The 25,934-nt window shown below is 47.3% G+C and overlaps 1 protein-coding gene across 6 annotated transcripts in view; it reads right to left on the bottom strand.

The window, feature by feature from the left end:
- TFCP2 (transcription factor CP2) overlaps positions 1–25,679 on the bottom strand; it is a 42,704-nt gene extending 17,025 nt beyond the window's left edge. The window contains exons 1-4 of one of the 6 annotated variants that reach the window (XM_075901697.1): positions 25,088–25,679; positions 2,859–3,121; positions 1,642–1,731; positions 835–940 (exon numbers count right to left, since the gene is read on the bottom strand). In XM_075901697.1, coding sequence (XP_075757812.1) covers positions 835–940; positions 1,642–1,731; positions 2,859–2,888 — 226 coding nt within the window. In that variant the 5' untranslated portion in view covers positions 2,889–3,121; positions 25,088–25,679. Of the gene's footprint in view, positions 1–834; positions 941–1,641; positions 1,732–2,858; positions 3,122–16,054; positions 16,224–25,087 lie in introns of those variants that run through there. The other 5 variants (XM_075901696.1, XM_075901694.1, XM_075901693.1 and 2 more) reach the window with 5 other exon arrangements.
- Positions 25,680–25,934: the final 255 nt, after the last annotated feature.

Here is a 25,934-nt window from a genome sequence, read left to right as displayed (position 1 = left end):
CTGCCTGCAGCAGGCCTGGAGCTGCTCCAGCCCCCATTGCTTAACCCTCCTGGAGAGCCACCTAGTTTAGGCAGATGCTGTGCAAGCTTCCCCGTTCCCAGCCCTGACAATGCACCTCGGACCCAGCCTGCAACACAGCGGTGGCAAGGGAGGCAGAGGCACCCGCTAGGCGAAGGTGTATACTACAGAGGTGTGAAGGCAGCTGACATACAACAAGGGAGACTGACTGCTCTTAAGCCATGTCCTGTCTGCACTGATGCACTAGTGTTTTTTTCCTTAAGGGCTAAGGGTGGGGGAGGACATGTTCAAAACAGAACAGCCGGTGCTAAATGCAGGAATTTACCCTCTCTCAAGAGCAAAGCAGCATCATTCCCTCTTCCCGCCTAAACAACAAATCTTGGGTTACTTAGCACAGGGGTTCTCAACTCCTTGCTTCCTGAGCCCCCACGCCCCACCATGCTGGGAAAACCCCACCACCCACCTGTAGCGAAATAATGGGTTTTCTGCATGTGAAAGCCAGAGCCGGGGTTAGGGAGTAACAAGCAGGCCAATTGCCTAGGGCCCCCTGCCACAGGGCCCCCCACAAAGCTACATTGCTCAGGCTTTGGCTTCAGCCTCATATAGCGGGGCTCAGGGCCCTGGACTTCAGTCCCATGCAACAGGCCTTTGGCTTTCTGCCCTGGGTCCCTGCAAGTCCGACACTGACCAGGAAACCTGCTCGCTGCCCCCCCCCAGGAGCCTCTGCTTGAGAACCCTTTCTGTGCTCTCCGGGAACTGCACCACAACAGCCACATTTGTTCTTCGTGCCCTCTCCCGGCTGCTGCAGGCACTCACCTATATCCAAGATCCTGTCCCCAGGCCTGTTCCACCTCCAGCCCTCGAGCTGCTGGTGCTCCGTGTACTGCAGCCGCCGGTCGTGAAACACCACTCGAAATATACTCTAGAGGGAACAGACAGTCGCCCTGTGTGCGGTCCCACAACAATCACTAAGTGGCTCAATATCCCGCAGGCAGCGGGGTTTCCCTGCATCACCAGCCCAGGGAGAGAGAACGGGCGCGGCGTAGAGCCAGACGCAGACGCCGAAGGAGCAAAATAAAGAGTTCTCTAGGCCCGTGAAGTGAGGGACAAGCCCCAAGGCAGCATTTCCTCTTCTCCCCGTGCTTCCCTAGCAGGGCACTCATGGGAAGTGGTTCAAGGATTTATTTACCTCTCCTCCCACACACTCCACACTAGGATACTCTTGCTCTGGGGGATTCACCATGACATGACATGAAGCAGTAGGTAGGGGGAGGACGGGGTACTTTAGTGTAATGCAAAGTTCCCCTCCAAAGAGGGCTGCAACTACCACCACATTCCCTTTCCTTAGCACTCAACCGTCAGACCCGAGCCGGGGCCTGAGATCCTCCAGCACCAAGGAAGCTGTGGAGTCTTAGCTGGTTTGATTTTCCATTAGGCCTTTAGTTCTGGTGGAGCGCTGGGAAGACCAGCGCAGCCCACACCTGCTGGGGAGCACCTTGCACAGACCAGTGATACTGAGTGCCTGACGGCACCTATAAAACCCACGCCTAGAAAACCTGGGTATTCCGCTGTGGTGCCCTGGGGGAAGGACTCTAACCATGACGTTCAGTCTCCCTCGCTTACCTTTACCAGCTTCCCGTTTATCTCAGGCAGCTCCCCGATTTTCCTGTTATCCAGCATCCGGATCTCATACGACTGACCTAAGGAAGAGGCCTAACAACTGTTAGCCACACCTGGGTTTTGCTCTTCTCTGGCTTTTCATTTGCCATTAATACAGGAGCGAGGGCAGGGCAAGAAGTGTACATGACGTGCTAACGAGGGAGTGGACGAACACTGGCCCCGGGAGAGGGGCCTGCTGGGATGTTAGCTCCCGTCCTTCCTTGTGAACCAGGGTGGAGCTTTGCAGGAACTGGCCACTAACACGTCCTATATACCTCTGGACACACATACATATGCCAACTAAGGACACAAGAAGAGAGTCATTACCTGGCAGCTTAATTAGACTACCAGAAGCGATCCTGATTTTTCCAAAATCCCACCTATTTAGGGGACTGGAACGTACAGACTCATAGCCTAAGGTCAGACAGGACCATCGTGATCAACTCATCCAGTGGTTCTCAACCTACTTACCATTGCTGGTCGCATCCCATACAAGCTGCATGGCTCTGAGGATGTCACAGGCCCACAGCTTGTGCTGACTGGGCTGCAGGTGGAGAACCACTGTCTGGCCCCCTGAACACTGTAGGCCACAGACCCTCACCCTCTCCTCCAAGAGAGCACCCACGCTGATAAAAGGCCTAGTGTACGTCCAATCTCATGCTTGCTCTCACCTCCTTCCTCTTGCAGCCATTCACAAGACCATGGGCTGGAAGCACTGACTGAGCAAAAACCTTAAGGAGAAAGGGGTACGCTTCTGATTCACTACGTAAGATGAGGAGACGCACTTGTACAATCTGCTGCAGACTACGAGGACTGTGCAGGTCGTTGCGTACCAGTTGCTAGAGACCCGGAACAGTCCTACACTAGCCTCAATCTAAGAGCCACAAAGGTTAGCAGCAGATTTTCTGCCAATTAAGCTCAATTTTCCTTAAGATGTTTTTGTTCTGGTGGAAATGTGGGGAAAACCAGCTAAGCCCATACCTCTTGGGGGTAGAGAGAAGTGAGGTGAAAAGGCAGGGAGCCTCGAAGCAGCCTGGGTTTTGGTACAAAGAGAGTTTACATTTGGAGGGTGAAAGTTTTTTGGAGTATTTTATGAAAGCCAGACCCTTAATAAATTAGTATCTATGATGACGCAAGGAGTCGATTTCCACCTGCCCTCCAGCAGGGCAGAAAAGCCTCACCTTGATTGAGGTAAGTGAGTGTTTCGTCATGAAGCTTCACAGCAGGGGACGTGGCCGCACACAGAACGTATTGAAAAGGCAGGATCTTGTTTTCATTGTCAGGAGGCAAACTTGATTCTTCCTGTTTGAATATGGGCAGGGCTAGAACATCACTGCAACAGAGATTTGTCAGTCAGGTGTGTTTCGGCTCCGGCTGCACAGAGAGGTCACTTGGATAGGTCATTCTTCATGCCCCTCCCCTCCGTTTAACGCCCATCGTCAGGCTGTACAAAAAGGGCACAGAGCAAGCAATGCTGAACAGCACCCAAAGAGAGATTCTTGCAAGATTTTTTTTTTAATTATTATTTCTGCTCTTCTAAAACACAATCATTTCCTGCTTCAAACATGATCAGTTTGCAGCTTAAATGCAGAGACATTTCCTTTAACAGCAGGCCTATTTCACCACCCTTATGCTACGGATGTAAGTGACTAATTGACTAGTCGACTATCGGATAAGCAAAAACTTATCAGACAGTCGACACACTAGTCGACTAGTTGTCTCCCCCCCCCACACACACACACTTGTTGCTTCTATCACAAAGAGGCGGGGGAGGGAGAAGAGGGGATGCTGGAGGGAGCTGGCTTAAAAGCTGGTTCCCCCCTGCTCCGTGGGAGGGGGTAGGGGTGCAGCGGTGGCCAACTTTGAAAAGTACAAGAATCCCTGCTGGGGAGTACCCAGCTGACCCCAGGCTCCATGCAGCACAAGACCCCTGCTGGGGCTCTTGTACATTTCAAAGGCGGAATGTGGAAGTCCTTATTGACTAATCGAATAGTCGATGGAAATCCCACTGCCTAGTCGATTAGTTAATTCATTGAAATTTAACATCCCTACTTTATGCCTCACCGCACGCAACCAGTGTTGGGGTGCACGGTCTCCAAACCGAGAGGATGGGTAAGTGAACAAAGACATCAGTGTCATACTGCAAAGTGGCCACCTGCCCCCTTGATCCTCAGGAGCCAGAGGTAACCACCCCATGGCCACAACATCCATCCCCATATAGCTCTCCTCTGCCCAAACTGGATCTCCAGTGGCACCAGCTTCCAGCCACTGATGTGTTGTACAAGAGCTCGTACCACCAAGCTAACTGGGTAACAATGAGTTGCATGAGCTTTGAAGTAGGGGTGGAAAATCCTATTTTAAAAGTGAACAGGTTAAATAATGTGATTAACAGGTTACCCAGGATCCTGGGGCGGGAACTGCTCTGGGCGGGCCAGGCAGGGTCCACCACACCGCACTTTAGGCAGGGGCTGATCTGGATGCACTGTGTCACTGATTAACCGGTTACCCTGGTAAGCATGTTGGTTAGGCGAATGCTTACCGGGTAACTCTTTATATTCCTACTTTGAAGGAGCAAATCGCTGGTAATGCTTCAGCATGCTCCTCCTAAAAAGGTTACCTTGTCCTGACCTCTGTTTAAAACAATAATTATGTATATACATATATGCATATATCAGGATGGATTGATTTAAATCACCGATTCCAGTCATGATTCAAAAATCGTGACTCAGGAAACCTTGATTTAAAATCTATTTTACTCTTGTTTAGCATTTGTACTAACCAGGAGAATAACACTACCTATACCCATTTATTAAGCACCTACCTCACTTAATATACACTATACAAATGTAAAAAATTCAAAATTTGAATAAAGGTTAGAAAACTGTGAATGTTGCAGGGTTTTTTTTTTTTAAACCAGATTTTTTTTTCCCCACTTGTGATCTGTGTCTAACTGCATTTGGATTGAAAGCAAATTTTTTCTTGGAGCATTAATAATTCATTTCTAAAACTTGTTTTTATTAAATAAAATAATTGTATTGCTTATTCAGCACATTTAAAAGTTTTTATCTAAACATGCTTTGTATTTAAAACTAATTGATTTATTAAACAGAAGCCGCCAGTGGACTGAATTGTGGTCACCATTTACTTTGAGAGCTTAAAACTAGAAGATCTCATCCTTTCACTCTTCTTTTCATACATACGATTGGAAACGGGAAACAAACTTTCCTGATTTTTCAACTCCCATTCACGCCAGGTTTACACTGTGAAAAAGTCAACCTAAAATACGCAACTCCAGCTATGAAAATAGCGTAGCTGGAGCCAATGTATCTTAAGTCAAATTACTGTGGCATGCCCACTGTGGGAGTTTGACAGCAGAAATTCTCCCATTGACCTCCCTTACAACCTCATGGATTACCATCAGCAGTCGACTTAACAGGTCCTTATTAGACCCACTAAATCAAACCCTGGAAGACTGATCTTCAGAGCATTGATCTTGCCATAAGTATAGACCTGGCCTCAGTGTCTCAATGGAGTGGAAACTAATCACTGACCTGAACTAGCAATGAAGTGAAGAAAACACTTTCTCTACACCTGCAGAAGGGGCCACTGCTGCTTAAAAAGATGTGTTTCTCAACCAGTTGTACAAGTACCCTTAGGGGTACTCAAGAGAAGTCTGGGGGGGTACGTCAGCACAACTGAAATTTGGAGAAAACTGAATTTTGATTTTAAGTTTTACAGCATTTTATTATTTTTGTACTTTTTACACCCCAAAATTTCATGCCCGCCTGGCTACGATTAAGTTGTTTAAACAAATGTGTTGCAATGGTAGAAAAAAATTGTGTGTGTCTGAAAACTGAGAGTACTGGGTTTCTTATAATTTTTTTTTAACAGGGGTACTTTATTTAAAAAAAAGGTAGAGAAACACTAGTTTAACACTAAACTGTCACCAGTTCCAAGAAGCATATAGATTACAGTAGCTTTAGGCTTGAATTCAGATTGACAATTTCAATTTTAAATAGGCTTACTTTTACAAAGAAAAAAGTGTATTTAAATTAAAAAAACATTTTTAATATCTGATTTTTACTTATCTTGATTTTTTTTCTTTAAAAAAATACCGATGCATGCAAAAGGCACATCCTATAGCAAACCATAATCTTCAGGGAATTTATCTATATCATAGTTTCGGCATAAACGTTGCCCTTCCATGAACTCAAGAAGTTAGATCACGTCTGGTTTCTACATTCGGCTCTATGCATACAGATAGTGGTCTTCATTTGACTGACTGAGGACTGAAGTCATCTGTCATGTCGCATCACGTTTTTCCAAGGAAGAATGTGCAGACAGGTCATAAGAGAGCTATCTTTGGTCATAACCTTCTCCCCACGGACACCTGCTGCGGGCAGCATTTTTTCCAGAGACTAGTCCATTTGCCAGGTAAAGTTGGGGGTGGGAGGAATAGCAGAGGCAGATAATTCACCTTGCCTTTCCCTCAGGGCCCGACTTCTTTTAACCACTTCTCCTCCCTCTCTGCCTAACCTGTTCCTGACTGGCTGAGCTGTGCCAAGTCAATCTCTTCCAAACTCAGAGCCAATACTGCTATGTTCAGAGACCAACCAGCAGCCAATACGAGCTATGGCAGTGGTCTCCAACCTTTTTACACCCAAGATCACTTTTTAAATGACAGACCAAGCCAAGATCTACCGCCCCGCCCCTTCCTTGAAGCCCCGCCCTCTCTATTCTCCTCCTCTCCATCACTTGCTATCCCCAATCCTTATACTGCTAATTTAAAAAAAAAATTCCCACCATTCCTCGCAGCTACTCACTTGTGCTGTTGCTCAGTGAGTAGCTGCTCCTCAAATGAGGAAATCTAATGTAAATGTACTGCGCAGGCGCGCAGTTCAGAGAGGGCTCAAGAGCTACTCTTAGAGCCTCCGAGATCTACCGGTAGATCGCGATCGACTGGTTGGTGACCACGGAGCTATGGTAACAAATACAAGCCCTAGAACGTGCTCCTTGCAGCCACTTAGCACAAAGGCCCCAGTCTGGATCTACTGGGGGAGCACAACACCATAAATGCCGCACAACCAAGCGCCAACCCATCTTTGTCAATGAACCAGACGTCTGAGTCAATGGTACCCAGGGATATAAAATCTTGTTTAACTAGTTAACCGGTTGAACTCATTAATCAGTTGGTTAAGTGATTCAACTGAGGTGGGCAGGGGCTACTCCAGAGCATCGGTTACCAGCCCCGCATTGGGTGATGCTTACTGCGTAACTGGTTACTCGTTCACATCTCTAGCAGACGTATCATCAGTTACGGGGGAAAATAAGCCCGTACCCTAACGCAAGGAGCACTACACCACCCAGGCTTTAAGCTCTTCTAAAAAACGCCCCCGATCTGACGTGGCTAAAAATCACTCAGACTTCATCAGCTGTCAGCAGCACTGACTGGAGGGACACCCGAGACCAGAGACCAGCGTTCAGGATCCGACAGTGCTCTGCCTGAGAAGCCTGACAGTTCTTCACTAGCACGTGACGGCTACGGACATGCACACAAGCAATCAGGCCTTTGAAGTGGAGAGCATTGACGTGCAGCAAGGAGAGACTGACTGACATTCACTCACTCACTCTTTCTTTCTAAAGACTCTCCTGTTTCAGCCCAGTTCTGCCACTCAATCCGTCTCCCAAACACCAGCTGCCTACCACGCAATACACTGGCACCTCCAGGAACAGCACCTTACGGAGGAGACACGACGACTAAGGTATCAGCTACAAACGGGCCTTGCTGATATGGAGTCATCTACCAGCCAGGCTTCTGTCAAACTATTCTGGCATAATACCAAGTGGGGAATACTCTATTCTAGCAAGAAAAAAAAGTCACTCATTCCAGAATAGCTCTTCCAAAACATTTCCCTGCGTAGGCAGGGCTTAAGAAAAAATGGCCACTATTGTTGTGTGAATATAAACCCGTCACACCTAGCCCTGGATGCGACACGGGAATTTCAATTTGCTAGATTAGCCAAGTAGCATGTTTCCCCCTAAGGGGAAGACTGGATGGAATGTGAGGCCCTATTCAGATGAAAATCACCCATACCATTACAAACACCCGGGGGGGAGGGGGGGGGGGAGTAGTCTAGACAGTTCAGCACACACACTCCCCTGCCCCTCTCGAATACAGACGTTAATACACATGACCAAGGAAAAGCTGAATATTATGTCCATTTCCTGGTTAAGCAAAGTATTTTGGGTAGTAAGATATATCATCTTCAGAGACAAGCTGGGGGAGGAAACATTTTGTGGCATAAAAATTAGGGATTTGAAAGCGTAACCGTGTACAGGGTTAACCAATGAGCCTGGGCTCCCAGTCCACGTGGGGAGCTGGCTTAAGAGCTGGCTCCTGGCACACAATGACTCCCATCTGCAGCCCTGCGCGTAACTGCTGACATTTTCAGCGGTTACATGGTTACTTACTACACACATTTTAATGTCCCTAATAAAAATCTAGGGTGGATTGCTCTTATCTTATTCTCTCCTTTGCCCATTACTCGTATTACAGAGATGCCTGCATATCCAATTAAGGTCCAGGCCCCATTGTACTCATAAAACAACAGTCATACAGTCCCTGCCCCCAGAAAATTTACAACCTAAATAGACAAGATAAAGCTTGGAGCAGGGCTGAAGGAAATCTGAGACTGAGGGTACATCTACGCTTGCTCCCTAGTTCGAGCTAGGGATGTAAATGTAGCTGACCGAAATTGCTAATGAAGTGGGGATTTAAATATCCCGTGCTTCATTAGCATAATCTTGCCCATGCGTTATTCCGCTCAACAGCTGATTCGAACCAGGAAGTGCGCTCCGGGACACGTTGGGGTTTGATTTGAACTAACGCGTCCTGGAGCACACTTCCTGGTTCGAATCAGCTGTTGAGCGGAATAACATGCAGGCGAGATTATGCTAATGAAGTGCGGGACATTTAAATCCTGCGCTTCATTAGCAATTTTGGTCGGCTGCATTTGCTTTCAAACTAGAGAGCAAGTGTAGACATACCCTCAAAGAATGGTAACGACTTGCTCAGAGTCACACGGTCAATGTGAGAACCAAAAAGAAAATCAAGGTTGCGTTTGACCCACACCCAGGTTCACTGGGCCACACTCTTTAGCAACCCCACTCTCAGATACAACTTAATTCAAAGGGTTGGATGCATTTAAAGAGTTTCAAAAACTGTTTCCATGCAAACATTGAGGGCTGGCAATGGCTCACACACTTCCTTAAGTCTTGGGGGATGCAACAGTTTTTAATGTTTCTTTCCAATTTGTTCAGCATGCTGTTGACCACAAACATGACACACGTACACAACCATTTCTTAGCACAGAGCATCCTAGGCTGGCTGGAGGAGGGTTACGCCAGGCACAGACACATCCTGCATTATAACACTGCAGCTATAGGACACAAAAGGAGTGAAATCAGGTATCTGTATCAATCCAACAAAGGCGTCTACACTGAAAAGTATAAAAGGCAGCAGTGCTTTAATGCGGCAGTGTGGACACAACAGGCGCGCTGGAAGAAAGCTCTCCCAGCACTAAGAAAACCACCTCCACAAGGGCAGTAGCTTTACATGGCTGTAACTTGCTGCGGTGGGGGGGAGGGGGGGGGCAGATAAGAGGGATGGGGGAGAGTGTGGGTGTGGGGGGGGCATCAGCAAGTTGCAGCACAGTAAAGCGCCAGGACACCTAAGGCAACGTCTGCACTATCTTGTCTCCAGTCCACTACCTGAATCTCTCATGCGACAATAACGCAACCAGAATCAGGAGGGAGATGGCTTAGAAATGATTGAAGCTTGAGTCCAAGTCCTATTTTCACCATACTCTTACATTTGAGATAAGTAACAAAAATCAACGTGCACAACCTTAGGCTACATCTACACTTGCACTTGAGTGACAAAATGTTTGTTGCCCAATGGTGCTTAACCTCCCCCCCCTTCCCAAGAATGACAAAGTTTTGTGGCAGCAAGTGGAAGTGTGAACGCTGCTTTGTCGGCAGGAGCACTCGGATACTGACAAAGCGAAACCCCCATGTTGGGGGTTGGAAATCTTGTGTTGACAAAAGTGCCGACAACAGACACCAACTTTTAGCAATAGGGCTGTGTCAACAGAGCCTTGTTGCAAAAAAGCTGTATAGTGTAGACACGCTCTTATAGTTAAACCACCTTTTGGTCTCCTTAGAGCCTTCTTATCTCATCTCTGAATCTAGCTTCAAACCTCCTTGGGGCAGGATGTCTATTTAGAGCTGTAGCTATCCCAGGATATCAGAGAGACAAGAAAGGGGAGGCCAGATCTCGTGAGACCAATTTCTGTTGGTTAGAAAAACACAAGTTTTCGAGCTTACACCAAGCTCCTCTTTCTTGGTTTCTCATGCAACAATGGAGCATATCAAGTCTTAGAAATAGCTACAGTCTGTGTGGAAAGTCACTGAACTTAACAGAACGTAGGTGGTGTTGGGGCCCCAAGCTAGTTTTTAAGACAGGGTTTAGTAAATGTAGGTACCTTACCTCTACTGATTTCAAATTGGAGGTAGGCTCCTAACTACCTCTGCAGAGTTAGGCCTGAGAAGGAAGTTACTTTTTCAAATATCATGTCACCAATCCAACTTCAGTGTCAGTGTTACTTATCCCTAGTGGAAGAGGAGATTTGGGGAACCACCTGATGTCTTCAGGAGACAAGCTCTGATTGTTTTGAACCACTCTACCTCAGGTGTGGTCAGCTGGCAGTCTGTAAGATCTTTTGTGAGTTTCACCCTGGGAAACAGAGCCTGGAGGAGGAGTGAAGGAACCATGTGGTATACTCTTCCACCAGGCCGACTTGCACAGAGTGCCTTGGTTCAAGTTGAGGGTGGGGGCTGCGCAGCCCCAGAGCGGAGATTTTATCATCACCACAGACGCTGGCTTGGAGAGGTTGAGAAATGTTCCACCTCCCTGGGAGTTCGTTTTAAAGTAGTTTAAAAGCAGATTACATTTTGCTCAAGACTTATCTTTTCAACTACAGATTTCTGCACTGGAGGGGAACAGAGGTGGTACGTGGAAGAGAGGTGGGAAGGAGGGTTAAATCCAAATCTTAAAGGTCAACAGGGTTTTTTTTTTCCTTTTTGCTGAACATTAAAAGGTTTGTTAAGGGAGAACCAGTCATGTCAAACATTTACCATTTAGCCCCCTGAGCAAAGTTTTAACCCTTTGATTTCAGGAGATGAAATATTCATGAGCCCCATCCCCCCAAAATGCTCCAAAAGTAACCAGTCTCCATCTGATTCCATCATTATTAGAAGAAATAAGCTCATGTAGAAGGAACACTGAACTGCTGGCTGCAGCTAGCACCGCTCACTATAAAATGTGCTAGCATCTTAACTTTATTTTTTTTAAATGCTTTGATTTCTATCATCCATTCCACATGCATCACCGGCCCTGCCTTCAGCTACTAGATGCTCATCTTTTACGGTGGCCACTCTGAAATCTATAAAGGTTATGTCTTTCTACCCCACACTGACAGCTCTAAACTCATCACGTGATTCCATAAGTCAGACCTACGGAAAGAGACCCCAGAAGCTTGCAGCTGATTTAATCCCAAAGATGGCATTTTTAGTGAAGCAATTAATATTTAACGTGTCTAACTTGAGCAGGTGCCTACTGGTGACCAGGCTCACACTCCTAGGCTATGTCTAGACTGCAAGCCTCTTTCGAAAGAAAGCGTCTAGACTGCACGTTGAACTTTCAAAAAAGCGGCTTGCTTTTTCGAAAGAAAGCATCCAGTGAGTCTGGATGCTCTCTTTCGAAGAAGCCCTATTTACATTGAAGAACGCCTTCTTTCGAAAGAGGAACTTTCGAAAGAAGGCGTTCTTCCTCGTGAAATGAGGTTTACTGCCATCGAAAAAAAAGCTGCGTTCTTTCGATTTAATTTCGAAAGAACGCGGCTTGAGTCTGGACGCAGGGCAAGTTTTTTCGGAAAAAGGCTACTTTTCCCGAAAAAACCCCTGAGTCTGGACACAGCCCTAGTAAGTGCATTAGGGAAGAACTGAACACAACAGGAGATCGTAAGTACTAACCCTGGCATCAAAATAATGTAGAAGTACAGATGACGGTGTGAGAAATGGGAGGGGTCATACCCTTATCTGGACACTCCAGCCATTCAGTTAGCTCCAGTCTTTTCAAAGTGGTTAACTCTTGAAACCTAACACTAATTGTCGGGTCTATAAGGCTTGTAAGAGGAGCCATGTTAGTCTGGAACTTAAAAAACAAAAGTAGTCCTGTGGCACCTTAGAGACTAACAAAATACAGTAAAACCTGTGTTATCCAGCATGCTCGGGGATTAGGACGTTCCAGTTATCTAAAAATTCTGGTTATCTGAGGGTCCCATCAACCTAGGAAAAACCAACGGACAATAATAGTAAAACTCAAGTTTTGAATACTGGTAGTTTTGTAGCGTAAGGCAGTTGGTCTCACATTTCTATTTTGCGCTAAAGATGATTAGCGCTTCTTAAATAAAAAATTGTTAAGGAAATCAAGGTAAACCAAGCCAGGCCTGTGCGCCTGAAGATGTGACAGTACTGTGGCTGGGGACAATGCCGGTTAACAAAGTTTTCTGGTTAACAGAGTGCCGCATAAGAAAGGGGTCACAAAGGTACATAGATAGTATCATGAGCAACACTCACTTCAGATGAGCTTGAGTGGAGAAATGAGAAGGACTCTGAGAATTTATAACAGAAAAAGAAAAAGAAAAAGAAAAAAAATCTGTCAATTGTAATACTGGTGCAACTGAGTGGGCTGGAAGTGTCCCATACTTAGCATCTCAGTGACATCAAAAGCTAAGCATAAGGAAAGCTGGTTTTGTAATGTCTTTGTTTAGGCCCAGGGAAAGTGTCACATTTGCATATGAAAGTCAATCCCACATACTCTCTCAGTAGACGACTGGTGAAATTCCTTTTTAAACCCGATCGAGTGCCCAGGCAGGTTAAAATGTTCCCCTATAGGTTACTATGTGTTACCATTTCTGATGTCTGATTGGTGTCCATTTATCCTCTGTCAGAGAGACTGTCTGGTTTGGCCAATATCCACGGCAGAAGGGCATTGCTGGCACATGATGGCATAGCTCACATTAGAGGATGTGCACTTGTATGACCCTCTGATGTTGTGGCTTATGTGGTTAGGTCCTGTGATAGTGTCGCTTGTATAGATTTGCGAACAGAGTTGGAACCTGATTTATAGCAGGGGTAGGTTCCTGGGGGAGTGAGGCAGTTAGAAAGAATTTGCTTCAGGTTAGGGGGTTGTCTGTAGTCGAGGGTTGGCCTGTGTCCCAAGGCCTGTGAGAGTGAGGGATCATTTTCCAGGACAGGCTGTAGATTGTCAATGATGCGCTGGAGGGGTTTAAGCTGGGGCTGTTGGTAATGACTAATGGTGTTCTGTTATTTTCCTTGTTGGGCCAGTCTTGAAGAAGCATATAAGGGTTAAAACCAGATAGTGGGTCCCAGAGAGTCTCCAGGGGTGCTAGGGAAGCAGGAAGCGAGTTGGCAGGAAGTCAGGAGGGCCACTGGAAACAGCACACGAGCTTTTGAATTGGAAACAGTGTCCTTCCTGTGCCAGGCTTTGTGTGACCCAAGGAGAGCCTGGGAGACAGGAATTAATCCAGGAAAACAGGCATGGAGGATTCAATAACATCCATGCCGAGGGAAGGACTAAATGTTGGAACAACAGATATATGCGTAGAACAGGGAATGTTTAGTCAGATGCAACCAGGTTATTGAATTTATTTTGAGATTTGTTGGACTTCCCTGGATTCAATTTGGAAAGTTACAGTATAAGCAGGTGGGGTTATATGTGCTCAGCACAGAGAAGCAATTCTCTGTGTTTTAATCTCTCTGTTTTTGTTGCTCTGTAACACCTTGCAAGCAAGTAATGTTTCACCAAGTATGTTTTCTTAATAAATATTCCCCCTTTACAGACCATAATCTGATTCCTGTGTTCTAGAAGGCAGGAGGTTCTGTGTGTCTGTGCCTAAGACTGCAAGGCCAGCTATTAAGAAAAATTACTGTTTTTCCAAGCTCTCTCCAGAGGGAGGTGAAAGAGCTCGAGGGAACCCCACAGGAAGAAATTCTCAAATGTGCCTTCCTTGGTTCTCAAAGGTGTTTTTGCATTTGAGTGGCAGCAACAATAACAAGCCAATGCCAGGGAAATCTGTGACCTTGGAGCATTTTTAAACAGGAGCCCTTAGCAGCAAGGTATTTTAGACTCTTGCAGGCCTCCACCTTCTGTACTCAGAACGCCAGAGTGAAGAATTGTCTTGATCAAATGAAGGTGTTTTGAATCTCTAGCAAGCTGGGAGAGGGAGAGAAGGGAGCATGGCACCAGGGGAAAAAGTCAGAAGCAGGAACATGCACAAGACATTAAAGCAAATTCTTAGATTTTAGGGGATCTCCTACAACCACTGACTACACTACCTCAAATGCCAGCTATATTGCTGCAGCATCTTCTGTCCCCACAAAACTGGCCAGACACACAAGGGAGATAACCTACAGTCACTGGGGTACTGGAAGCACAGCACTGCTGCACCAAGGAACGGGAGAGAGAATTTACGCAACTGAACATGTTATATAATCCAGTGGAAAGACTTGGCTTAAGAACAGGCGGATGAAGAATGAATCTTTGCTATGGACTAGGCATCCCATTACCACACAGGGATGGCTATTTTGTCCTGCAGAAAGATTCCCTGAGCTAGAATTCCCCTGGATGCAACCGTCCTATCCTAAAAACACCAGCCTTGCCACTCATCACTGCATTAAAACCGGCAGCAAATGCATCTGGAATTCTGTACAACAGTAACAACTTGGATTTAACACCCGTTTAAGAGTCAGTAAAGCTGTTTGCTACTACATCACAGGTTGCTCTTTGCAGCACCAAACCTTTAGCAAGTCTATATCTACAGATCTCATTTAGCATCGGAAAGCCATGAGGACTCTTTGGAACCCTACTTAATTGGGACTCTGCTAGAAATATTGCACATTCCAAGAGGTGCTACACAGACTGGGTTCTGGACCATTGTACTGACACTGTTTGTAGAATCAGACTAATCGAGCACAGAATTCCTGCAGCTATCTAATTGTTAGCCAAACGTAAAACACACCACTACCAGAGAACTTGAATAGCTACTCACAAGCAGAGCTCCTCCTGAGCCTTTGGTTACTCACTGAACATACAGATAGGCATTCGGGTTTAGCGACCATCTCGATAAGGTTATCTGCATGGAGTTATGCTCACTAAAAAGATCACAAACAGCATCCAAAGAAAGCAGTCTTCTCGACCCCTCGGTCACGGCAGCCATGGATTATGTTAAGAACTCCTAGACTAATCATTTAAACACCATTATGTTTCTGTGCTATGCGACCCGGGTAATAAGGTCAGCTTGATATGTTGCATGGTGCAATAAAAAGTTTAAATATTTATAGGAATGGCATCATTAAGACAACCAGAGCTTAAAGAGCTCAACAGTGCCTCAAAAATGCTTAGGACTCACAACTAGCCTCTCCAGTGGAAATTCTCAATGACTTTCCAAGAGATAGCAAGAGGTTGTGACCTCCTGTTATCTCCAACCTCATTCAAGACACAGCACTGCTGCTAAGTCCCGTCTTCTCATGCTACATAATGACCTTTCCTGTCACCATTCATCTGCTTCAGGAAGACAAGAAGTTTCAAGTTTTCTTGAAGTAAAATGGAGAAGCTCCAACACATTAAAATAGATTTGCCATTAGCATATTTTTCTATCCCATGAATGGCTCCCTTGAATTCCCCCTGGACAACTAGTAATTCACAACTGAGACGCTCTTGTACAGTTGATAGAGTCAAACACACACCACAGCCACCAGGAAAGAATTTCTGTCTCTCTAATTCTACCCCATAAAGCGCTGAAACTGCCTACTACTTAACATGGACCCAATGAAATTCCTATAACTGTCTGGGTCATTAAAATCTTGTTCTAAAAGAAGTCTTCAGTGCAATTTAGCAAGCCTTTTTGGGTGCGATGCCATATAAGAGCACTCCATTTTTCCTGCTCTTAAGAAAAAAATAGTTAACAGAGTTCCAGAAATTCTTCAAAGGGAAATATACGGTCAGTTACTAATGAAAAGTTTCAAAGCTGTCTCTGATGTCTTAGAACTGCTATGTTATATATAAAGCTACCAGGAACACCAACAAAAATCACAGAATTGTACAACTGAACGGGACCTCTGACAGTCATGTAGTCCATCCATCGCCCGCTTCAAGGCAGGAGCAGAAATGCGTCACAGATGGTCAAGCTGAGAATCATCTCCAAGCCTACAGATCACCTTCACGCCAACCTACCAATGCATACTCCCAAGGTAGCGCTGTAGTTCTTCCAGAAAGAGATTAAACAGCAAGTGCAAACCACAAGGAGTGAAGAGGAAAACCAGAAACACAACAAAATGGCTGCAGAAGTCTTTCTTCTCTGTGACTGGTGTATGAAACTGCCACAAGACAGGAGAAAATGTCAGAAAGGCATTTACCTACAGTGGGACAGACGGGCACTATTTATGATCAGCTTAGGTCAACAAATGTCAGGGAAAGAGAGTTAGGTTTCAGGAGGCTGACCGAGTTCAGACCTAAGGCATGGAACATTTTCCACCGAGAAGGGAGTTGAGTTTGCTTAAGCGAACTACTGCTAAGTGGGACAAAAACTTATTGGTGTCAGACGACATTATCGGGGTGCTTAGCTCAAGTTTCAGGGAACATTTCAATCACAGAGCTCTGCCTCCAGTATCCAGGGAAAGCTCTACTCAGGCTCCTGGTATTCAGCAGCATGGTGCTGCTTTTGTCTACTGCACAGGTGAATTCACAGAGGCAGGAGACGACAAGCAGTTTCAGGAGGTCATTTTATAAACTAAGGTTCTAATCGCCCACCCTGGCTGCCTCTCTCTTTGCAAGCTCACGAAACCCATCTTTATGGAATGCAAGCCCTGAAATGCAGCTGATGGGGTTTCACTTGAATATATTCATTTCTCTGCATTTTTGGTTTGGAAACACATCTGCTCTTACAAGGCAGGGGGCCTGCCTGCACTCCCAAACTATAGGAGCCGAAATCTGGCAAAGGAGGTTCTGGAGCCTCACGTTTGGCCTCTCTTCGCTACGGCTCACAAACGTAGTTCAGAAGCGTCTGCTTGGAAACTGCATCAAAAGTTGGATGTGACGCCAGGAACCGAGCCCTGCGATGACAAGCGCAAAACCAAAGGCACCCATCTGACCTGAACAGAAAGAGATGACTGGGGATTATAAAGGAGGAAGAATTAATAGCAGGAGGCTGCAGAGAGAGACCACAATCAAGGCACACAGCACAAATGGGAGAGAATCTGTCTTAGGGTTTTTGCAATTTAAATAGATAAGAGGATAGAGGGATAGGAGGGGGAAAAGAAGCCCAGAGGAGGGAAGAGACTTTTCCAAGACTGCACTGCAAGTCACTAGTGGAGCCAAAACCAGAGCCCAGCTCCTGGGCCAGCACTCTGCCCACTGGACCATGCCGGCCCTGTAATGCTGAAGTTCTACGTCTCGTGGAGACCTCGGATTAGTCCACAATTCAGAATAGCCATTTGTGTTCCTGCATAGATGGGAGTGTAGGAATCCACCTCTCAAGTCCACTATCTGAGAGGGAGAAGACAAACATCCTTCCCCATGCACCACTTTTGATATGGGCAAGATACACTGCTGCCCACTCTCTGACATGTGGGAAGTATAACCAGTCATGCCCAATTCTAAATCCTTCTCTTGGCTGGTTGTTTAATCCAGGCTAGGGATGTAAGTGACCAGTTGAGTGACAACTCGACTAGTCACTTCCTCCTCCCGCTTTGCTGCCTCTATCAGACGCAGCAAGGTGGGGGGAAAGCAGGAGCCGAGGCTGCAGGGAGCTAGCTTAAAAGCCGGTTCTCCCCAGCACCAGCTCTGCAGGGGAGGCAAAGGCGCAGCAGGGGACCAGGTGTGAGCTGGGAATCAGCTGTAGATCGGTCCCCCACTGTGCCTTGGTTTTTGAATGTAGTAAGAGTTGCCAGGCTCTTACTACATTTAAAAGGCAGAGACGCAGCGGAGTTAGCTCACGAGGGTGGGCGCTAACCCGCTGTGGGTCTGCAGTTTCCCCTTATCGACTAGTCGATGGAAATTCTCTCGTTCGGAACCAGATAGGTCCCAAGGGTTCCGGACTAGAGAGGTTCAGCCTGTACCACCATTTATGCATGAGAAACATCAGGCCAGCCAGAGACTGCACTGGTGCAAACGGTGACACAAAATTCAGGGCAACGGAATCCTCGTCCACTCTCACCAGCGAGCTACGGTTGGCCTTTCTTGCCCACTGCTGGGGAGTGTTGGTGCCAGAATATTCCTGCCACTTAGAACAGGTTTCTGGCATCTCTGGGTCTCGCATCAAGTCTTAGCTGGAAACATCGTCTCACCGATTGCTAACGACTCTCCTTGTCTCTTCCTCTCGGTCACTCTGAACAGTAAACCATGGTAGGTCACTCAGACCTAGCGGTTTTCCAAAAACAAAACAAGTGAAGTATTAGTGTGGAAGTTTGAAGCCCAGACGTTATGGAGAAGAGCTCCTGCAAAACTGACCAGTACACTTTCATTGCTTGCATTTCCTCTCAGAAGGAGACAAACCTCTAGCTCTGAGAAGGCAGGTCTGCAGGGACTGCTGCTTATTACCTTAATGGCAAATCAGCTGTTTGCTTTGCAGTCCATGCCTGTTTGTTGTAGTCCCCCTGATGTTGCATCATGTACTTTGCTGGTTCAGCCCATAGCTCAATGGGGCCCTGAGCCTGGGATTGGGGGTCTCTAGGCACTAGGGCAATACAAATGGATATACACAAATAAGCTGCACAGGCCAACTAATGTTACTTTTTTCTAAGTTATTTTTTGGCTTGTGGTAGCACCTATGACCACAACCATGGGCAAGAACTAGGGAGGTAAAATCCCATTTAATCAGCGAACTGCTTAAACGCTATGTTTATCAGCTTAACCAGGGATGGCTGGGCCTGCCTGCTATGCGCAGAGGCTGCTCCAGCCAGGCTGGAGTGATCTTGCCTATGGAGGGCTTCTCCAGCCAGGCCAAGCCAACCACGCCACGCCAGGTTAACCACTGACATCCCTAGCAAGAACCCCATTGTGCCAGGAGCTGTACAAACAGAATAAAGATGGTCCCTGCCTCAAAGAGCTTACAGTCTAATTTTAATATCTGAAGGTGTTATCAGTAAGATAGTTAAAGGAGGTGGTTTTAAGGGTTCCAAATGCAGGAACGGCCACACTGGGTCAGACCAAAGCTCCATCTAGCCCAGTATCCTGTCAGCCAACAGTGGCCTATGCTAGATGCCCCAGAGGGATTGAACACATCAGATAATCATCACATGATCCCTATCCTGTCATCCATCTCCAGACAAACAGAGGCTAGGGACACCATTCCTACCCATCCTGGCTAATACCCATTGATAAACCTAATCTCCACGAATTTATCTAACTCTTTTTTGAACCCTGTTAAAGTCCTAGTCTTCACCACATCCTCTGGCAAGGAGTTCCACAGATTGACTACAAGAATAAGTTGGTGCTGTATAATAAGCCTTGATACTAGTCTTAGTTATATACTTCAAGGCAACTGGAAGAAGTCTATAGCTATCCCCAACACATGGTTAAATAAAAGATCAGGCCTCAGCAGTAACAGCTGCTGTTTAACACCACCAGTACCCTAAAGGAGATGAAGTAACAGGATATTTCCTATTGACAATGGACTAGGGCAGCGGTTCTGAGCTTATTTACCACTGTGAGCCGCATATGCAGTCCTCCGTGTGTTATGTAGACCACATCCACACAATAGATATACTACCTGTATAGCTCTGAGGATGTAGCATGAGCTAGGCTGACAACCACTGGATGAAGGGTGTCTCGATATGTACAATGCTGCAGAAGTGCCAATGGAGATGCAGTGAAGCTGGTGAAGACAGTCTGTAACAATGGGAGAGCGCTCTCCCATTCGCATAGCACTGCTTACACTGGCGCGTCCATCAGTATCATTTACATCGCTCAGGTGGATGGTCTATTCACACCTCTGAGTGACATAAGTCATGCTAACATAAGTGGTAGTGCAGACATAGCCCTAGATCCATGGAGTCCAACACGCTAGCCACTAGCCACATGTGGCTCTTTGGCCGGTTGAGTATGGCTAGTTGGCTATGGCAGTAGCCACTCTATTATTTTCATTTTCAAAATAAGATGGCTAGATCTCTTGGCTACTGCTTCAGAACTGGCTGGAAACCAGGGTCTTAGATTAACACAAGGCTACTGCATTTAAAGTGTTAATACCTTGGCATTTGCACATCTCCTCCTCCAGGAAATGCCATTTAACTTCTAGCACACTTCCAACTCCCACTTGAACTTTTCACAGTGCACCTGTACCCAATAGGATGGTTTCAATGCTGGCATTAGAATCACAACAACTTGCTGGTGATGAAGTTTCCTGTCAATCTATGGTGGGAGAGGCTCTCCCTTAAGGAAAAAAAAGTTTACCTTTTACTTTAGCTGCAACTTTTTGCTCTCTTCCGGCCAGTTCTCAAAATACAAAACTGTCCTTGGAACAATTTCTTTCCACCTCACATGCCTCTCCTCAAACTCTATCCTGGGGGTCCTGCTGGTCTGGTTTCCTCCATCTTCACTTCTCCAAAATTGCTCTCACCGATTTTCCTACTCCACACTCAGCCTCCTTCATTTCCCTGCTGCTTTCAACATCACCCATTTCACATTTCCTTTAAACCTTGTCCTGTCTTTGGTTTTTGTAACTTGTGTCAAATATCAGAAGGGTAGCCGTGTTAGTCTAGATCTGCAAAAGCGACAAGGAGTCCTGTAGCACCTTACAGACTAACAGATGTATCGGAGCATAAGCTTTCCTGGGCAAAGACCCACTTTGTCAGATGCATGTCATCTGACGAAGTAGGTCTTTGCCCACAAAAACTTATGCTCCGATACATCTGTTAGTCTGTAAGGTGCCACAGGACTCCTTGTCGCTTTTGCATAACTCTTGTGGCTCTCCTCCCACCTCTCTGATTGGTCCTTCAGGGTCACATTCACGTGGTCTGCCTCATCTTCCTCTCTCTACGGGCAGTGTTTCCGCAGAACTTTGTCCATGGCCCACTCATTTCCCATTGATCCTGCTCCCTGGACAACTGCTTTTATTCACAGTTTTGACATCACCCATTTCACATTTCCACAAGTGACTCAACTCTACCTTTGGAGTCCTAAACTCCCTCCCTCCACCCCATGGCTGTCTTTCCAACATATCCTCCCCAATGTTATGCTTAAGGTGACCCACTCCTGAACTTTCCTGCCATACTGTCTCTCCATCACAGCTGGCAACTCCATCCTCCTCTGAGTCACTGTGTCCTCAATCAAGAGACATCCTCGACTCCTCCCTCCATTGTATTGCAAATCAGGTTTGTTTTGATACAGCCTCAACTGATTAGGATGGACCCAAATAAGCCTGGTTTCAATCAAGACAGAAAAGTGCACACAAACTTTTGTACCAGTTTCAAATAAAAATCATACCTTCATTAAAATCAGTGCAACTCCCTTCTGCTGATCAAACCTTGGACCTTTAGACCACCTCTTCGCCCATCACACTGACTACAGCAGCCCCTCAGCTGGCTCCCTGTTCCACCATGCTTAGCCTCACCATCAAGGCACCATGCCTCCCTATCATTGCCCTACTGTATCGTCTCCCTGCCTACCTCCTCCGTTGGGCCAAATACGCCAGCCTCATTTGCCTCTTCTTCCACACACCCCCTCATGCATGACGGGATGCTAGCTTTGATGCAGCACTTTTCATCTATAGCTCTCAAAGCGCTTTACTGAGTATTACGCCTTCCACACAAGAGAGGCCAGAACACGCTTCTTCAGATTGCTTCTCAAGGCAGCACACTTACACTTAACGCCTGGAGACAGAGAAAAATAGGTGGTACTTTATATACCTGAATTATTGGGCAGGGGATGGGGGAAGCACCAGACTACCAACCTACCTGTCTAAAATTCGATTTGATTTATTCCCCTCCCCTGACACTGCATGCCATACTTCGATCGCAAGGATGATGAACACCACACCAGGGACTGAAGTGAGAACCTCCAGAGCTGAACGCATGAGCCGCTATAGCTCAGCAGGGCTGACACACACACTATCACCTGCAGATCAGGCACAGAGAGGGGCCAATGAGACACTCAACACTGGGTTACACAAGCTCTTCTAAGCCAGGATCATGTTAGCACGGGTGTCAATATACCATCTACCCCAATAAGGCCCTGATCCCAGACCCGGCCAAGAGTTTGCGGGGTCCAAAGCAGCATGTTGTGGTTGGCTGCCCAGGGTGGCTGTGCGGCTCCCAGCCAGGGCAGCGAGTGAGCAGCCGGGTGCTGGGCAGCGCGAGGCCCTAGGCAACTGCCTGGCTTGCCTTGCCCTGAGACCGGGTCTGCCTGACCCCGAGCAGGGCTGCTGGTCACTATCAGAATACAAGTATTCATTACATACTTTAATATCAAACAAATAATCCTCGCGCTCCCTCACAGCCCCCACTGCAAAACAGGGAAAGCGAACTCCCCCAAGGCCCCAGAACAGGAGAGAGCCAGGATTTCATAGATGCACAGATTCCAAGGCCAGAAGGGAACACTGTAATTTGTCAGACCTTCTGTATAACAAAACATCCCCTAAGTAATTCCTGGACCAGATGCTTTAGAACAGGAGTTCTTATACTTCTGTGCACCATTACAACCACCTTCTGACAACCCAAATTACTACATGCGGGGGGGGGGGGGGGGGAGGGGGAGGAGCACCGAAATCTAAGTCTGCCCAAGACCCAGTGCCCCAGGAAGGGGATGGGGGAAGGAGAAGGGACAAGCCAAAGCCCAACAGCTTCAGCTCTACCTGGGGGACTATAACCTGAGCCCTGCCACCCAGGGCTGAAGCCACAATCAGATTCAGACCCAGGTCCCAACAAGTAAACGCCAGCCTTGGCGACACCATTACAATAGGGACGCAAGCTGTAAAAATAGGAAGCGATGAAAAATCCAACACAATCCCTGGTAAATGATTCCAACAGCTAATTACGCTCACTGTCAAAATGTTACGCCTTATTTCCTGTCTGAGTTTGGCCAGCTTCAGCTTCCAGCCACTGGACTATATTATTTGCTACACTGAAGAGCTCATTATTAAATATTTGTTCTCTAGGTGGCAATGTTCCCTCTAATTTTTCCATCTAAGTGCAGAATAAATTTTGTCATATGCACTAAGGCATGTGCACCACCAGGAGAAACACATGCTGAGCAGCATCTGAATCTGACCTGGGTGGCTGCCCAAGTGCTCAGCTTACAGGGAACGCTGCTTATAGGCTGTCATCATGTCTCCTCTTCCCCTTCTTTTTGTGAAGCTACACAGAATGAACTGTTTGAATCTATCGCTACATGGACTCATCGAGAGTGGAAATGGTCTAGCTTCAGAGCTATATGCTTCAGGGGAGCCACTGCCTATGCCAACGGGAAGGGTTCCAAGAGATAATAGAACAATTCTGTCAACTTAGCCCTGTCCACACTGGGGGGCTAGCTACATCCTTCAGGGGTATGGATATTTCACAGGTCAATAGACGCAGCAAGACTGATTTAAGTTTCCTGCACAAACTAACCCTGAGGCATGTTTTCTAACCCTTTAATCACTTTCATGGCTCTTCTCTGAACCGTCTCTGTTTCATCAACATCACTCTTGACTTAAGATACTAACGCCTTTGCTCAGATCATCCAGAGCTGAAAGACACCTCTCCTTCCCCTCGGGGTGATTATTCAGGGCAAGATTAAGGAGGATCTCACACAACCTAATTAGCTGAGAAAGCACAGAACAAAGACTGCATGGGACAGGGTCTCCTAATCAGCAACAGATGGGGAAGCACAGGATTTAAACTATAGCTAGACTACAGCCTATGTCAGCAAAACTTACGTTGCTCAGGGATGTGAACAGTCCACCTCTCAAAGTGCTGTATATAAATTACGTCGACATATGCACCCGTGTGCACAGTGTTATACTGGTGGGAGAGCGTCTTCTGCCAACACAGCTTCTGTCGCTTGCGGAGGGTTGGTTTTTTTTTAAATGCCCACAGAAGAACTCTTTCCCAATGATATAGCACATCTTTAGCACATATACTTCAGCTGTATCAGTGCAGCTATGCTGCTGCAGCGCTGCGCCCATGGCATACCGAAGTCTGGACGGTTTACCCATAACCCGATATCAGCAAGAGGCCAGACTGCAGAGGAATGGATTCACTATACCCTCTTTCTAGGAACAGTCCATGCAACCTGGAAACCTGCCTTCCACCATGGCCAATACTTTATATTTTTAGAGGCAGGTGAACTTCCCCCAATCTAACCAATGCTGAACTTAAGGGGTTGAAATCCAAATCCTTCCTGACCCTGCATTCAGATGACACCCTGAAGCATACAGTAGGGATGTAAAATCCTTTTTAATTGGTTAACCCGTTAAACCTAATGTTTAACCGGTTAACCAATTAAAAGGAGCCCAAGTGGCCTCCCCACTGGTGACATCTGGGCTGGAGTCCCCCCCTCATCACCACTGACAGGGACTGCTCTGGCCCAGCTGGTGCACCTCCCAGCTGTGGTGGGCCCCACAAAGCTGGAGCAGCCTGCCCACGGGGAGCAGGGAGTTGCTCCAGTGCCCACTGGTTAACCAGAGCTGGTAAGGCTCACCTGTTACTGGTTATCCATTCACATCCCTAGCACACAGTCCCCATTAACTCTCATTTGAGGCTTTACAAAACTCATAACATGATCCAACCCAACTGTTAGAATTCAGACACAGAACTCAACTCTGGCTCCCAGCACCTGCTAACTCCTCAGGTCCTCCTCATACACATTTTTCTCTCTTCTAAATTCTACCTTATCTTTGGGTTTTATACTTCTCTCCAAGTCGCCCTGTCACTGTTTTCACGTCATCTTTCATGCTCACAAATGTAACATGCAGAGCAAACGCTGGGGGGTGTGTGTGGGTGTGTGTCTGGTATCCCCTTGTTACAAATCACTACCGAAGACAGGCTCCTGCACAACCTGGTTTCTTGATCTTATCCAACCTCATGAGGGCTCCAATCAATCCACCAGAAAGTTATCAGCCATTCAACACGACATCTGTAGTACACTTTGCTATCTGTTCAGCCCAGTCCAACACGATGTCCAACTACCCCTGGGCTGTGCAGTCCTCCAGGAGGCAGTGGTCCTCACATTCTACTCCCCTCACCCCTCTCAATCCATGGTGTAAGACATGATGGTGAGGAGGATCTCACTTACCTCATGCTGTAGGCACCAGCGCCCAGCTCCTGGCCAATGCCTGAGAGGCTGGCATCAAAATCTTGCACCAGCCCCGATTCGATCACCTCGTCCGCCAGCGGCAGCTTCAGAGCCCACGCCATCCTCACCCAACGGTTCAGGACTCAGGCCACGGGGCAAACGTACAACCCCTCCAGAAATCAATGGACGCAGAGTAACCTCCACAGGCCCTCACTGCAGCATCACCCCTTTCAGGAGATACACCCCTCAGGTATCCCAATACAGGGGAAAATCCCTCCAGGAGATGCTGCCCCACCACGGACCCACAATTTCGCTCTCTCAGGGGGCTCCAACTCACATAGTCACCCCCACCCAAGGAATACTATCTCCCTGGGACCTCCACAGCCACGAGCACGCTTTTCAGGGGCCGCTCCCTCCCCGCACCCCAGGGAGCCAGAGTCTGTGTTCCCAGGGGAATCCAACCTCTTGGAACTCAGCACCCAGTGTCACGCCTCCTCCAGGGAAAGACTAGTCCTCAGAGATGAGGACCCCCTACCCAATCACCCCCTCTCAGGGGACAACCTCCAGGACCCCCCCTCAGACTCACCCCCTCCCAGAGAGCAGCACCCCCCTGGGAACCGCCCTCAGAGAGCAGCACCCCTTCGGGACCCCCCCTCAGAGTCCCCCCTCCCAGAGAGCAGCACCCCCTTGGGACCCCCCCTCAGTTACCCCCTCCCAGAGAGCAGCACCCCCTGGGGACCCCCCCTCAGAGTCCCCCCTCCCAGAGAGCAGCACCCCCTGGGGACCCCCCCCTCAGAGTCACCCCCTCCCAGAGAGCAGCACCCCCCTGTGGACCCCCCCTCAGAGT

Source organism: Pelodiscus sinensis, chromosome 19 (genome assembly GCF_049634645.1).
Source record: "Pelodiscus sinensis isolate JC-2024 chromosome 19, ASM4963464v1, whole genome shotgun sequence".
Taxonomy (NCBI): Eukaryota; Metazoa; Chordata; order Testudines; family Trionychidae; genus Pelodiscus; species Pelodiscus sinensis.
The sequence above is the reverse complement of the archived record's forward strand: the minus strand, read 5'-3'. Positions and strand labels throughout refer to the sequence as shown.